The following is a 17,064-nucleotide window of genomic DNA, read 5'->3' as shown; positions in this document are numbered from 1 at the left end:
TGATGTGGCGTCATGGCTGTTGAATGTGTGGAGGACAGTTAGTGTGACTGAGGAACTAAACTTTAATTTTACATGAAATTCAATTTTAATTAATTTAAAATTAATTACATATGGTCAGTGGCTACTACAATAAAGAGCACAGGCTGAAGCACACAGCAGACTGTGATGCCGTGCTGTTATAAAAGCAGCAGAGTGGGGTGGCTGGATAATGCCAAGAAGGGGCTTGTAACCCAACTGCAGGGGGGCTGGATTCAGGGAAGGTTTGAGGGCAAGGTGATACCTGAGGTGAGTTGTGAAAACCCAATGAAGAAGTCTCCTTTTAAATAGAAAAAGCCTCCCTTTATTTTTTTTTTAATTTTATTTTATTTTTAAATTTTACATAATTGTATTAGTTTTGCCAAATATCAAAATGAATCCGCCACAGGTATACATGTGTTCCCCATCCTGAACCCTTCTCCCTCTTCCCTCCCCATACCATCCCTCTGGGTCGTCCCAGTGCACCAGCCCCAAGCATCCAGTATCGTGCATCGAACCTGGACTGGCAACTCGTGGCATTGAAACATGTAAAATATCATGTATGAAACGAAAAAGCCTCCCTTTAAATAGAAAAAGCCACTTGAAGAAGAGAATCTGAGATAGGAGAAGGCAGGGCTTGCTTCAGGATCAGCGTTTTGATTAGTCTCAGGGGCAAAGGAGTCTATGGGAGATTGCCTTAACTTAATGGTAGGCTCCAAGGACTCTAGCAGGCAGGTTATCCCCGAACTCACAGAACAGGAGGTCTCACAGATGAAATTAGGATCCTCAAATCACATGGTTTAGCAAATCAATCTAAAACACACAGCAAGTAGCAGATGGTAGGGAGGCAGCAGGGGGACAGACCCTACTCTCTGGTTCCTTGCTCGTATGGTGTTCAAATGCCTCTCTCCCAGCTGCATCAGCCTTCTCCACGTGAGCTTATGGGACCAAGGTGGAGCGCTAAGAAAGCGGAATCAGGTGACTGAAGATGCCTCGGTCCACTTATCCACACTTGTTCTGAGAAATACTCCTGGCCAGTCTCTGTAGCTTGCCACTTAGGCAGCCGGACAGCTTTGGGTTTTCTCTGTGGCTCTGGGGCAATTGGCCTGTGTTCTGTGCTTCAGTCGTGTCTGACTCTTTGCAACACTATGGACTGTAGCCCACCAGGCTCCTCTGTCAATAGGATTCTCCAGGCAAGAATACTGGAGTGGCTTGCCATTTCCTTCTTCAGGGGATCTTCCAACCCAGGGATCAAACCCACATCTCCTGTTTCTCCTGCATTGGCAGACAGATTCTTTATTGGCTGAGCCATTGGGGGCAATTTGAGGATGACATTAACCTGGAGGTGGTGCACCTTTCCCTCTTGTTTGTCTGGGAGTAGCCTGTCCTGCAGGGGACCAACTAATACCTTTTCCTATCATATAGATTCTGCCTCTTATCTCACATAACTGGCTGATTCATTCTCTATGCTTAACACTTGTTATGAGTTACATCTGTCCTATTTTTTTCTTGTCTTCAAGAGAAATTTTGAATATTCTCAGATAATAAATAAATATATAATAAAGTAGAGGTCAAGTAGAAAAAAGAGAGAAGTCTGAAGGAATGACTTGCTTAGAAAAATTAAAAGTGCATTTGTAGACTAGAGAAAGTGACGAGACACTTGAATAACAGATGAAAATTTTAGAAAAAAGCTTTGAAACCTTTGTCAAAATTGCTATCTTGTGGCTACCCTAACCTGAGTTGCATTTCAGACAAATCAAGGCCTTTGTGAAAAAGTGGTGTGCAGGCTCTTGGGGAGTTTATGTGACTGAGGGCCTTGGGGATGGTTGAAGGACAAGTGGAGGTTTTGTGGGCAGGTGGTCAGAGGAGGTGACGAGAAGTAGAGAGAGCAGTGTAGGTCTTCTCCTCTGTGCGGGCCTATGGACTGGCTTCTGGTCTCTGAGAAAAAGATGCCTACAGGTGGAAGCTGAAAGAAATGTTTTATGACAGACAGTGTGAGACACTGGGTTCCAGTCAGAGTACCACAGGTTTCAGAGGGAAGAGTGGGTGTAGGGCTAGTCTGTGTAAAGATGGTGCCCATATGGCACAGTGAGTCTCTCTAATACATTGGAGGCAGGCCCTGATGGAAGGATGTCAGGCACCCAGCAACTTGTGACAGGGAGTTTGAGGTCATGTGTGATCTGGTCAGGAAAGAACTAGGGAAATGTGACTCATTACTGGGACCTTGCTTGTGTCCATGGAACAATGAGTCTAGCAAACTCTAAGTACCATTGTCCATCAAAATGTAATACTACAAAACAGCAGTTGTGTGGTTATATTGAACAAATTATAATTTAAGAACTGACTCCAAACACAGGTAGTCAAGGACAAGGTGAACTCTCCAAAGGCAGAGAATTTTGGTGTGTGATTCACTTCTGTATCCCAGTACCCTGAACCATGTCTGACACTTTCTAGGCATTTTAGTTACTTCTTTGATTTTATTCTTTTAATAGATAGTAAATATCTATTAAAAGAATCAGTGAGTGGAGCTAATTTAGGATCCTAATATAGTGAGTGTGGGTTTAGATATGTTTTATGCTGTCTTGGGGAAAGTCTATCATATGGAATTGGTCATGTAGGGAGTAGGTTCTTGAAATGGAATCCATAGCTCTATTATTTTGGAATTTTGTGGTTGCTGCATTACTCTCACAGTTCTATAAGATGTTCTCCCTAGAGATGGGTTTGGTTTGAGACTGCTGGAAATGGCCTGGTTCTATCAGAAGTAGCATTCCTGCCTATCATGTAAAGGAAATGTCATTGCCAGCTAAGTGGTTTGTTTTGGAACGTATGCCCCAGTGCTGGTTGTGATTGGAAGGCATTCCACAGATGTGAACCCCAGATCACATGATTTGTCTTACATCTGAAGGGTTCCTTTCTCACTGAGAAACAGAGAGGCCACATTCTTTTAACTCAAGATAACCAGTCCCTCCAGAAGGGCCCAGCTGGGGGACTGGTCAAAGGGTCAACAGCCCTGGGGAATATAGCATGGATCTCTTCGATGATCAGCAGGGGAATGAAGACTGTTTGCAACGTTTCATGAGGAATGGCTGGGGATTTCAGGTTTGATAAAGTGGAGTAACAAAGGAGCATGGTTTAAACCAGCCCTGGAAGGGAGGGGCAGTAAAAAATGGGTTTCGATTTTTAACATGTGAATTCATTGCTAATTTTGTTGAAATATGTGACTGACAGATACCATGTTAGTGAGATTAAGGAAAACAATCTCTTTCAAACAGCTTTCAATTTTAGATGTTTCTTCCTTCTTCTGTTCTTTTTTACCTGAGGGCATGGCCAGTATTTCTACTCAGAGGAAAACATGCTGCTAAAAGGTCTAAGTTTATAGCTTCCAGATATTACTAAATTTTTGACATTGAATAAAAAAGGACTTATAACTTTAAGAGGAAATTCTTCAGTAATGAAAAAGTGGTCAGAAAACTTTTGCTTAATAGTTCCCAGAGAGAGTGTGACATGTGTGCGTTTAGACCGCAGAAGTCGTAACTTGGCAGCGGGAAGTGCTGTTTGGAGTTAAATGAAGGCGCACAGGTTGTAAGTAGCCACTCCACATGAGGAGCTACGCTTGTGCAGAGGTGCGAGTTACTCATGTGTGTGTGTACTTAATGTCAGACGGTGGATATGAGTTAGATAACTGGAAACGTTGAAGGAAGAAAGTGTTCTCAGCTAAATTAAAATCCGATTTTCAAAACTTGCGAAAACACTTGGTTCACGACCTCCCCTCTGAGACCTTTAACAAACCAATTACATTTCATTTTGACCACACAGTTCAGAATCCTAACTATACTAAACTATGGGTTTCAGTATGTATAAAATAAAGTCTTTTTCAATAAAGCAGTTTTAGTTATAAAAGTGCTGTAGATAATTGGAAAATTCAGAAGCTGAGGGAAGAAATTCCTGCAGTCTCAATACCTCACAACAAGTATCATATGTGATTTTGTGTATCTCATTTTCATTTATATAGTTGCTCAAGGGTGGGCAAAAACACAGCCTGTGAACCACATCTACTTGCCATCTGTTTTTGTATAGCCTGTAAACTAAGAATGGTTTTTACATTCTTAAATGTTTAAAAATGAATTAAAAAAGAATAATATTTCATGATGTGAAAATTATGGTAAATTCAAATTTCAGTGTTCATTAATGCAGTTTTATTGGAACATAGCCACACTAATTCATTGACATATATTATCTATAGTTGCTCTGGGGCTACAACAGCAGAGTTCAGTAGTTGTAACAGAGACATATGGCTTGCAAAGCATGAAATATTTATCTGATCCTCAATAGAAAAAGGCTTCTGACCCCTAGTCAAGCCTCAGCATTTGTCTGTGTTCTACAACTACTTGTTAATATAACCATAAATTTTATAGCCATATAATATTCCATCAAGTGTCTAAAGCTTACTTAAATGTACTTCTGTTATTGAATAACAGATTATTTCTAACTTTTGTCTGTTATTAATATTAAGAAACTAATCATAAATGGAATTGTTGGGTCAAATGGCATTAACTATTTCAAGACAGTTGCCAAGTTATAGTCCAAATGGTTCAATCAGTTCATACATCACTAGCAATTTGTGAATGCCTGTTTTTTAATGCCTTCACTAACATCAGTTATCACAATTTTTTTAAATTGAATTTTGGTTGGTAATAAACATCTCATTTCCCTTATATTTTTGATTACTATTGGCAGTTACCATTTTTCCCATTTGTTTGTTAATCAGTTGTATTTTGACTTTTGTGAACTGCCAGTTTAAAACCTTTGATTGTGGTTAAGTAGTTTTAAAGATAAAAAAACACAGAAAGAAAATATTTTGGACTTTCAAAGCTTTTCCCTTATAATACGTACTCCAGTTTATTCCCCTTTTCTATAAATAATTAGCAGTTTCTGTGATTCTCTTTCCAGAAAGAAGAAAAAATATATGTATTCATGTATGTGTTTATACTTTTTTTTTTGGCTGCTCTGTGCAGCATGTGGGATCTCAGTTCCCCAACCAGGGATTGAACTCAAGCTCCCAGTAGTGGCAGCACAAAGTCCTAACCACTGGACTGCCAGGGAATTCCCTGTACTTATTTACGTATTTTTTTAAATACAAATGGGTTCTTTCTCTTTATACACACACACAGACATGCATACGCATGCATGTGCGTGCGCATGAGCATGCACTGTTTTGAATCTTATTTCACTTGGATGTATTTCTTCATCAGTACTTACATATTTACATCAGTTTTCAAAATTGTTGTATGATGTGATTGTATCATACTTCACTTAACACTTCAGTTTCGTTTAAAAAGTGTTTTTCTAAAAGAATTCTTTGATGAATACGTCTGTATGCTCATCTTGGTGAGCTTCTGTGGGTGTAGCCATAGAAGAAATGTCTAACAGTGGAGTTGCTGGATCAAAAACAGGTACAATTTAAGCTTTGTCTTCCCAAAAGTTTGCACCAGAGTACAGCCCAGCCTACGTGCTAGGAACTTGCCTGTTTCCCTCTCTTAGCGGTGGGTTGCTTCAGACATCTAAATTTTTGGCTATTTTATAGGCAGAAAGTAAGCTTTCATTGTCACGTTTTGTGTTGCGTTTCTTTAATTGTGAATGAGGTTTACCTCTTTTTTATATGTTTATTGGTTATTGTATTTCTCTGTCCTCCACCAAGCAGCCAATATATATCTGAGGTGGAGGCTGTCAGTGGTTTCCTGACCTCTTTTCTCATTCTTTCTTTGTAATTGAACCTCTATTACCCAGGCCATTCAGGGGCAGGGGGAAGCTGTATTTTTCAGACTCCCCTGAAACTAAGTCAGCCACATGACTAAACTCTAGCCAATGGGGTGTAAACAAAAGTACTCTGATTTTAGGAGGTGTTTTCAAATGTAAGTGATACCTTCTCCTTTACTGTCCTTCTTTCTTCTGGCTAGAATGCAGACATAATGGCTGGAACTTGAGCAACCATTTTGGATCCTGGAGGTGGAAGCCACATACTGAGACTGTGGAACCCAAGGTAGAAGCAGTCTGGATTCCTGGTAGCTTCATATAGCTATATCAGAGAGAAATAAACTTCTGTCTTGTTAAAGCCACTGACATTTTGAGTTTCCTGTTACAGATGAATCCAGTATTAATAAATGCACTATCTGGAGCCTATTTTCTAATTAGGTTCTTCTTTTCCTTGATTTTCATAAGTTTTTTGTAATTTAAGAAAACTACCCTATGGCTATCATGTGTGTTGCGTATATTTTATCAGCTTTTCATTTCAGTTTTGCTTTGGCAATTTTCCAATGTTTATTTATTCAACTAATTAATTCAATTAATTAAGTATAAGTTTTTATTTATCCAACTTTTGTCCCTTTTTAATATACATGAGTGTATGGATATATTTACTTTTCACATTCTCTCTGTTTGTTTGAAAATTTTACATTCTTAAGATCCAGGGGGGAAATGGTCTCTTTGGAATTTTCTGGCCATTTCTAGTGTTCTGTACTGTCAGGTGTCTCAGAATTGCCAGGAAAGGAGCAGACTGGGAGCACAGGGGTGTGAAGGGACGTAGGAAAAGAAAGAACAAAGGCCATCTGGGAAAATTCTTTGACTCTTTCTCCAACCTCAATCATGTCAGGAAATCTAAACATCTAAGAGAAGAAAATGGGAATTGTTATCTTGTCAGGCACAAGACATCTTTGAAGCAATTTAAAATTAAAGTTTAAATGTTATAGTGTAATTTAAAACTTCAGCACTGAGTGTAATCTCTGAATGTAACAACATATAAGCTTCTTTGGTGAAAGGGCTAGAACTTGGATTTTATGTAAATGTCATAAAATCTATTCATTTACTCCAGTACTGTGGATATTCAAGTGGACTATAAGAAACCATATTATCGAAAAGAGAAACATCTATTTTTAACCTCTAGTACAATCTACATGCTTTTCTTTTCCACTTTCACAGAGATTTGTTGAGCCCTTGCTGTCTTTATGAAATAGCTCTGGATAGGAATAAGCCTGAGGCTGTGTCTTCTTTGGGTGATGTGATAAGGTGGTGGCCAGGCATAAGGGGAGAAGAATCATGGATCAAGAGTCGGATCCCTTTGCACCGCTTAACAAACTGTGCAACGTGGAGCGGTGCTTGCCACTCTTGTGATCCCTGGTTCTTGGACTATAAAATTAAGAGTAGCAGTACCTTCCCCTTGAGCGGCTATGAGAATTGAGATAAAGCCTGTAAAGCTAAACCTAGCACAGTGCCTGACATTTATGTTCATACATGTTAGTTCAAAATTTGGAATTTATTATCACTTGAGAAGAGTAGAAAGAGAGGCGAAGGAGAGCTACTGTATGTTATGCATTTTTTTGGTATATTATTTCATAATCCTTGTTAACAGCTCGATGAAGGATTAGTCTTCATATATAATGAATAAGATGCAGGCTCACACAGGCTAAGAAACATGTCTTAGATCACATAGTGAGTACATGGCAGACTCAGAACCTGAGGCCTCTTCAGCTTCAAAGCCTGAATTCTTTTCAGTGCACTGTGCTACTTTTAATTGCGACATAATCTGTACATACATGAAATAACCAAATATAAAATATAAAACCAAAATCATGAAATAATAACATGAGTGGTTTGTTTATTCATTCATCAGTTGGAAATCTTATTTCCAGATACTCTTCTAAGTGCTAGGAATACAAAGCCATGATTCCATTACCCTAGGTGCTCATAGTTTTCTGGGAGATGAATGAAGTAAGTGAAAACATAAAAATGTTCACAAAGGAATGCCAACATGTGATTGAATGTAGCAGCTCACTGCAGTTGGGGAAGCGTGTGGCAATGAGCTGAAAAGGGCTTACAAGGAGGGGAACCTTGGCAGAGTCTGAAAGGTAGAGAAGGCACACTCATCCCACAAAGGAGAGAGGTGTATACCAGACAGTGAACAGACCGGAGGCAGGTGTGAACTATGGAACATCTTATTTCCTGACTCACAAGTCCATGTAAAGTGAAGTGAAGTGAAAGTCGCTCACTCGTGTCCAACTCTTTGCGACCCCATGGACGGAATTCTCTAGGCTAGAATACTGGAGTGGGTAGCCTATTCCTTCTCCAGCAGATCTTCCCGACCCAGGAATTGAACTGGGGTCTCCTGCATTGCAGATGGATTCCTTACCAATTGAGCTATCAGGGAAGCCTCAAGCCTATGTAATAATCTGCAAGTCCATGTAAGCAGATTATAGAGTACAAGTGAGGAAATGCTAGACGAGCAGGGTAGGGCAGCAGTGTGCTTGTGAACCAGGCTGCAAACAACTGCATGTCACATGGCAAAGAGCATGCTTATAAGGACGGCATAATCTGATTAATCTACCACATTAACCAAGTCGTTGAGGCTGAAACTGAACCAGACTGACTTAAGAACTCTGGCTTTCGAACGAATGTGAAATGTCTGCTTGAGGAGTAAATTGCTGTGATGTGAATCGAGTTGGTTATTAGTATCTTCTACCTCCCTTTTCTGATTTGTTTCTCCCTCTATAATTGCCCTTTCTTTTTAATTTCTAGGTGCCTAAGCTTCTCAGATTGTGTTCTCTCTCTCTGGAGACTCTTTTACAGGGCCCTGTTGACTCACATATCCCCACCTAGCCTATCTTGTTAGTGAACTGAAGATGAAACTGGTCTGGATTAAGGTTTTATTTTATTTTATTTTATTTTATTTTATTTTATTTTGTACTAAGGTTTTAATAACTTAGGGAGGGAGGAATGTGTAAAATATTTCTACAGGTTTGGTATTGGTAACTCAAAGTTATAATTGATGGCTTCAAGGAATAAATATTTAATGATGTGCTAGCAGGGATATATGTATATATATTTGTATATGTTTATATACACACACATATATATGTATAGCAAGTGTATGTGTGTAGCTATATTTATCAGGTATATGTATATGTGTGTGTGGTTGAATGAATAAGCAGATAGATAGACAGATATCTGAGGTACATAACTAAGCATTCCACAAGAGAAAACCATACACGTAATTATTGTCAACTCTGACTGTAGTATCCTATGAGGCCTAATGGCAAAAGTGGAAAATAGGTAAAATTTGGTTAACTAACTTGAAGCATTCAGAAGGAAGAAAATTCTGTGTTCTGATTACTAAGACTCTAGTGATAAGAACGTATTAGGAGCTAAAGTAGAAATGGCAAGGGAGCCTCTTCATAAGGCCCTCTTGTGGGTACTTTGATTCCTTCATCAGTTTATGTAGAGCTGCGTACTCTACTTAAAATCAGTCAATAATTTACAGAGCTTAAAACATCATCATGGAGGTCGAAGTAATAAAAAATGTATCACAGAATTTAATTGAATGTAGCCACATCATCTAAACTATGGTTAATTTTATTATCTGTTTGGCTTTTTTAAAGAATCATCTGCAGTATGTATTCCTTGCCCTTAAGAGTGGCCCATCTATATCCTCTCAAAATCTGAAGAATTTTGTTTAGGAACTCTGATTATGGGTTAATGGTATTCGCAAAACTTAGGTGTTAACCTTATGCCACACATTATCATGGGTTGCAATCATGGTGGACATGTAGAACTTCAGAGCTAGAAAGAGTCCTGTTGTTCAGTTACTAAGTCATATCCAACTCTTTGCAACCCCATGAACTGCAGCACTCCTAGCTTCCCTGTCCTTCACTATCTCCTGGAGCTGGCTCAGACTCATGTCCATTGAGTCAGTAATGCCATCCAACCATCTCATCCTGTCTTGCCCCCTTCTCCTCCTGTCCTCAGTCTTTCCCAGCATTTGGGTTTCTTTCTGAGAGTCAGCTCTTTGCACCAGGTGGCCAAAGTATTGGAGCTTCAGCTTCAGCATCAGTCCTTCCAATGAATATTCAGGGTTGATTTCCTTTAAGATTGACTGCTTTGATCTCCTTGCAGTCTAAGGGACTCTCAAAAGTCTTCTTCTGCACCACAGTTCAAAAGCATCAATTCTTTGATGTTAGACCTTCTTTATGGTTCAACTCTCACGTCCATACATGACTACTCTGGACCTTTGTCGGCAAAGTGATATCCCTGTTTTTTAATACTTTGTCTAGGTTTGTCATAGTTTTTCTTCCAAGGAGCAAGTGTCTTTTAATTTCATGGCTGCAGTCACCATCCATCATGATTTTGGAGCCCAAGAAAATAAAATCTGTCACTGTTTCCACTCCACACCACCCCCCCACACCTATTTGCCATGAAGTAATGGGACCAGATGCCATGATCTTAGTTTTTTGGATGTTGCATTTTAAGTCAGCTTTCTCCCTCTCCCGTTTCACTCTCATCAAGAGAGCTCTTTAGTTCCTCTTCGCTTTCTGCCATTAGAGTGGTATCATCTGCTCTTCATTGTTTTAGGCAAAGGACGTGAGACCTAGGAGTACTAATTCACTCACCTAAATGACACAGCTGAATTGTAACAGAACTGGGAGGGGAAAATATAGTCTTCTGATCTCTAGTCCAGTACTCCTTTCACCATACTATTTGCCTGGCATAATCTCCTTGCAATACTATTCAGGCTTACTAAATTAAATCACTCCTCATTTTTTTATACTACTGGATTCTGGAAGACTTAACTTTATCGTAAATGCTGCATGGGAGACAGATGGCTTAGAGACAGTCTTTGTTTTAGAAGCCTTGGTCTGCAAAGTGACTTTGATATATAGACAGTTTAGTCATTATCTTATTATTACACTAGTGCTGTATTTATTTTTGTTGTTAAAAAACACCCTTAGAAAATGGAGCTATTTAAGTCTTGAAAAATGGTTAATGGACATGTCTAATTACTATATTTCATAAGATTTTTAAAATACAGAAATTTAGTAGACATATTTTGTATTGTGAATATATATTTTAACTGATGGACTATAACAGCTCAGATAGAATCATTTACAGCTTATTAAGTAAATAAAAGTGCCTCCATAAAGATTCACATGACACCTAGCTTTTATTTCAGGTAGCTAATTTCTTTTTAAAAAATTGCCTAAATTTTGATTTACATGAGAGACTATCAGAACACCTCAGCAATTTAAAAAGTAGCTTAAATGACCACAGATTTAAAATATAACATCAGATGGTGAATATTAACTTTTAATGGTCTCTGATAAAAAGTTATTTAACTGTCTCTTACTCTCTGTGTTATATTAAAAGTGTTATATTTCTGAATATTATTTACAACATATTTACTTGTTATTTTAACATCATATTTTCAAATCAAGATCTCACCAGAATTTTTGCTAGTTTGTTTTTAAGCTATTAAGTGACTTAAAATCAAATTTTATTGTATTTCACGGAAAAGATTATTTTCTAGCGGTGCATGCAGTATAGCAAATGACCTCAGTAACAGAAAAACAGTTATTTTCATTTACACAAAAGTAAGTCTGTTTACTTGATGGAGGGTTTGTCTTTCGAGGGGTGCAAATCTTCGAAGAAATCTCTTCTTTTTTTTCCATTAAAAAAATCTTAATTGGAGGATAATTGCTTTACAATATCGTGTTGGTTTTTGCCATACCACAGCATGGATCAGCCATAAATATATATGTGTCCCCTCCCTCTTGAACCTCCTCCGACTGTCACCCCATCCCACCCCTCTCGGGTGTCACAGAGCACCAGATAGAGGTGCAGGCCTGGGACAGGCTTGTGGACACAGCAGGGGAACGAGAGGTTGGGGCAAATTGAGAGAGCAGTCTTGAAACATATGCATTACCATATGTAAGAGAGATAGCCAGTGGGGATTTGCTGTATGATACAGAAATCTCTTCTTCTTAATGTTGTTTTCCATGTTTAGGATGTATAATTTCTTTAGTGTTTCCAATCAGAATCTCAGGTACACAAAAAGTGAGACTCTGGTTTGAAATTCTAAAGACATACTCAATACCCCATTTCAAGGTTATTTGATCAAAAAATTTATATTAGAAATAAAAAACGCTTTCAGGCAACATGATGGAAAATAGACATAAGAAAAAGTAAGACGAGAAAAAGTAGAAGAGGTGCCCCTTTGTAGAGTTTAAAATCCACTGAATGTATTAAGGGGAAGTGAGCAGTTAAATACCTTTCCTAAAGGATAACCCTCCTCATGTGTAATGTGTTAGGTCAATGGACTCATAAGAACAGAAAAGGAAATTTCAAGTACAGAATATGGATTTGAGTAAGATACATCTAACAGGAGTGGTTGGTCAGTTTGGCACAGTTACCTTTCTCTGTCTAAAGCATCAAGAAGGAGATTTTCTCAGAGAGTAGCTGAGCTTCCTTGGTCTGATTCTGCACATATACAGTTTTCTTAAACCAGAATCTGAAGTATAAAGATGTAACAAGAAACTTGTGAAGGCTTGCCTGCCAATACTCTTTGATCATAATAAATAGTATGATTGCTCTGAGTTTTATTATGAAGAGAATCAGCCCCACCATCTCCTGCTCTTCCATTGTCCCTCTTACCCCCAGGTCTGGCAGAATCAGTTAGCAGATGGCATTGTAGTCTTTACAGCAGCAAAATCGATCAAGTAATAATGCTGCCAATTCAGATGCAGGGCTAAAAAAAAATCACCAAAGATGGTTCTAGCAGCAGGAAAAGTGCAGGAATCTATACCTCCAGCCTCTGATGTAATGAGATGCCTCTGTTCTGGTTCTGAACTGATCTAGTCACCCATTAAGGTTGTGCAAGTGAAATCTCATCAGCGCTTCTAAGCAGGGTCAACATATGACCTTGGGAGTTCTTTTCTTTCAGCAAGGATAAGCTAAATCCTCTCCTTCATAAAGCCATTTGAGTGGCCATTTTAGGTGGTTTTTTTTTTTTTTTTTCTTTTTAACTTCCAGCAGAAAAAGAGATGATTTCTGTCAGCTGTAGGCTTGCAGTGGAGAATCAAGAAATCAAAAGAACGGAGATCAAAGAAAATTGCTGAACTAGGTGTTAGATGCAGCCATTGATTTTTCTCCAGTTGTAGTTTTAAAAAAAATCCACAAAAATGGTAACGCATACAACAGTTGAATTTCTAATATGTTTCTGAAGCCAGAGATTGCTTCCTTCACGCTTTCACATGTAGAAGCGGTTTTGTATAACATGACATAATAAAGCAGATCCTTAGCATTCATGCTATTTTGTTGTCAAAACCTTAAGAGAATCTACCAAAGAGATGTTTTGTTATTAAAACCTCTGCAATATAAATGTGTTTTTTAATGGAGACACTTAGGACTTGACTTATTATTTCAGCAACATTTATTTACTGGGAATCTGGAAAATTCTGACATACAATTGATTACTATTTTTATCCTATCTATAAATACCATAAAGTAATACCTATCTGCTTTACTGGTAAGACTTCATTTATGTTAAGGGTTAACTACTGTTTACTGCTGTTACTTAAGACTTAAATGTATAGCTTCAACAAAATATTAATTATGTTTTTAAGTATTTCATGAGTGTGTGGGTTTCTTAAGTTTGATTTCCAACAATTTCTGGGTAGCAGTAATGTTTTAAAATATGTCACAAACTGTTTTCATGTTGCATTCCCATATCTTGATATATGATTTCCAAATGCTTATAATAGAACAGTCGTCACTAAAATAGGGTGGTGGCAGTATTGTTAAAGGTAAAGACAAATAGTTCATTTCATTGGCATTTTATATGTTGGTATGCTATTTTCTATAGGGCACAAGGATTGACTTGTTTTTCTTTGTGCTGTATTGTTCAATTAAATAAGTCAGGCTGATAACTTAAACACACAAATATTCATAGTTATGAATTTTCTAAGCAGTCTAATCTCCTAATTATATAGCATATATTATAGAGGGCTTCCCAGGTGACTTAGTGGTAGAGAATCCACCTGCCAATGCAGGAGAAGCAGGTTCGATCCCTGGATCAGGAAGATCCCCTGGAGGAGAAAATGGCAACCCACTCCAATATTCTTGCCTGGAAAATCCCATGGACAGAGGAGCCTGGTGGGCTACAGTCCAGAGGGTTGCAGAGAGTCAGACACAACTGAACGACTGAGCACACACACACATATAGCATAATGAAATAAACATTATTGTTAGAGTTGGTTTCTGTAATTTGCCAGTGGATGGAAGAAGAGGCAAAAATGCCTGCTTGTACTGACTTTTTGATTCAATAACTTGATAAAAGTTTTCTACAAAGTTTTAGTGTTTAGCCCAATTCCTGATGTCCCAGCAAGTTTTGGATGTAGAACAAATGAGGTTCAATCACAACTTGGAAAATAATTTAATGTTTATGTATTATCATATAGATTATTTAAATTGCCGTTTCCACCCCATTTCATATTATGATTCTTGGTCCACTTCTCTGTTTATGGGTTTAGACTCTGTTGGAGTTGTCAAGTCTATGTTTATTGTTTTCTCCTTTTTGTATCATAGACAGGATCACGAGACCATTCAAATCTCTCCATTCCTTCGAGAGCTGCTCTTCCTGCTGACACAACTGATGTTGGGGATTTTTTGCCATTGAAAGCTGAACTTGACACAACTTACACTTTCTTAAAGGAAACACTTATAAATTCTGCGCCCCTGGCATCATCATCTAACTCGTCTCCAGTGACAATGTCTGCTACTGCCAAGCGACCAGCTCAGATTGGATTATGACTTTATGAAATAAAAAGCATGCAGGAAGAGTTAACAGTACAATTAAAATTGTTTTGATGGGGGATTTTCTTATCAGTTGAATTTTGTTTCAGCTCAAGTGGCCGTGGGTTTTTAAAAATTGTGTGATATCTTGATGTGTTCAGGTATCTATATCTCCTCGAATAATGAAATAACCAACTTTTTTTCCCCTCTAAGTTTTATTTATTATCACAGTTACTCATTTTTATGTAACATATTTTTAAATGTTAAAGAATGACACATTTTAGGTAATTTCCTTCAGACTTAAAAAAATCAATAAGCCATTTTAGTCTCTATCTATCAAAGTTGTTTCATACTTGTCTATTTTAAAGCAGGACTGCAATACTTTAATAGGATTGAGAGAGCTATTTGAAATGTATGCCAATGATTCCTGTCATTTCATGGCAGCCCTGCCATGGTTCACTGAGCCCCCTCTTCTCTCTTGTCAGCTCAACTGAAGACAAGCATTTAGTTGCAAACTTTAAGCAGGTTGTGCAAAACAGAAATGATGTGACTGCTTCTCCTCCTGCACAATAATGTCACTCCTGGTCAATGTGAGAAGGTCAGGTTGCTCCTTGTAAAGCTACATGATACCACTTGCCCATTTGAACAAGTTAACTGCTGCATCTGGTCCCTGCAGGCATTGAAAACGCCTCCTTTTTAGCAAGCCTGCTTTTGATAAGAAAGTCGAGCACTTGTGCTGGGAAGATGTCTGTGGTGCGTTTAGGCCCTTTTTAAGGACAGTTCCCACACCAGTACAGCAGGTAACGTATTTAGTATAAGCTGAAAAACTTCAAGGTAATGGCTGTTTTGACCTTCAAAATAGACTCCTTTTTGTTTGTGTGGTTGGTAGGACCCAAGAGTGACGCCCATCTTTGATGCTGACAGAATTTAAAACAAGGCCATTGCCCTGCATTTTCTGCCTTGTAGCACACAAAAGTAAAATTGTATGTCAGGCCGAGATGTCGGGGAGCTGACAAGAGGCCCCAGTGACATTTCAGCTAGAAAGAGCAAGTGTCTTGCAACCAAGTGGTCAAATATCAAATAATAGGTCAAGCAGGAAGGAGCTGAGTTCTAACCACAAAGAGGTTTCTGGGAACTTACTTGACAAGCTTTTGGGTGCTTTGTGGCTTGACAAAGTGATGTTCTGTTGGGTATCGCTAGACAGACTGTTCTTTATCGCCTTCAGAAGATCAGACATTGACATTGATTAAACTCTTTAACCCTTAAAGGTTAAATCCTTGCAGTTTGCATCATAGTAAGTGAAGAACAAAAGGCTATTTGTAATACGTTATTTGTTTTTGTTTTAATCATTTAACTCCCCAGTGATATTAACTTCTGATGTGAGCTGTACTTTCTGATGAGTTTTGATACAAAAATCCATATTTTATATTATGTTTCATTATGGAGTTTCATTATAGATACATTAGAAAATAACTATGTATTATGGAATCTATATTGTCTTAACTTTACAGTGACATTTGATTCAAATATACCCAATTTTTAAGAATTTATTAATTGGCCTTGGTAAATAAAATTGGTGTACTATTTACATATTAGCCAAATCAACCAAGTGATTTACACCTCTGAGATAACACAGCGCTGTGACTGTCATACTGTGTATTCTCCTAGTGCTGGGCCAGTATAATAAGCTTTATATAAATCTTTAGAAAGCTATTTCTATGAAGTAAAATTACATCTTTAACCAAATTTCTCTTAATTCTTTCCTTGGAGTTCTTTTTATTAACCATTCTGGGTTTTGAATATTAAAGAGCATGCCCTGTTTAATGTAATATAACATGTTTGAAATTCAACTTGCAAATTTCTTATAACACAGAAAATGCTGTTGTTTTTATACAGATCATAGAATAATTTCTGCATGTTTCAAAGTACTTTCTTTTGCCGTTCCATATAGTAATTAAGATATTGGCAATATAGGTATCAAATATGGTTCATATGACATCATTGAGCTTCCAATTTTCACACTGTAGAAAAACAATGTCACCTTACATCACATATATGTCTGGTGTGTGTATGTTTGTGTTAAATCTGTTTCCATATCCTAGTAATTAAAGGGGAAGGAGCACCTTTGTAAATTTTGCCTTGGACAGACCTTGGTCTTCTTGCCTTAATTTTACAGTCTGTTAATGGGATAACACCAGAAATAAATGTATATGTCTCTCCATCTATGTGAGTATCTGATTTTATAGATAAACTTTATATAATTAATTCTAAACTATAAATTCAAAAAGATTATTAAATCAAATCAAAGCATGTCACATTTATATCCAACTAGATGCTAAAGGCCAGAGACTGAAGGATGAGCCTTCTGAGCAATCATTAGTATTCACTACCAAATATAGTAATTTTTATACCATATGCTTTTTTCCCCAGAAGTCA

The 17,064-nt window shown here is 37.8% G+C and overlaps 1 protein-coding gene across 16 annotated transcripts in view; it reads left to right on the top strand.

Annotated features, from left to right (window-relative positions):
* The window catches only part of CCDC171 (coiled-coil domain containing 171), a 338,655-nt gene extending 321,806 nt beyond the window's left edge, over positions 1-16,849 (top strand). For 15 of the 16 annotated variants that reach the window (XM_044939834.2, XM_044939830.2, XM_044939831.2 and 12 more), the window contains one exon: positions 14,422-16,849. In XM_044939834.2, coding sequence (XP_044795769.2) covers positions 14,422-14,646 — 225 coding nt within the window. In that variant the 3' untranslated portion in view covers positions 14,647-16,849. Of the gene's footprint in view, positions 1-5,972; positions 6,056-14,421 lie in introns of all 16 variants that reach the window. The other variant, XR_006549855.2, reaches the window with a different exon arrangement.
* The last annotated feature ends 215 nt before the right edge of the window (positions 16,850-17,064 follow it).

Source organism: Bubalus bubalis, chromosome 3, assembly GCF_019923935.1.
Source record: "Bubalus bubalis isolate 160015118507 breed Murrah chromosome 3, NDDB_SH_1, whole genome shotgun sequence".
Taxonomy (NCBI): Eukaryota; Metazoa; Chordata; class Mammalia; order Artiodactyla; family Bovidae; genus Bubalus; species Bubalus bubalis.
Note: the sequence above shows the minus strand (reverse complement) of the source record. Positions and strands in the feature narration are given on the sequence as shown.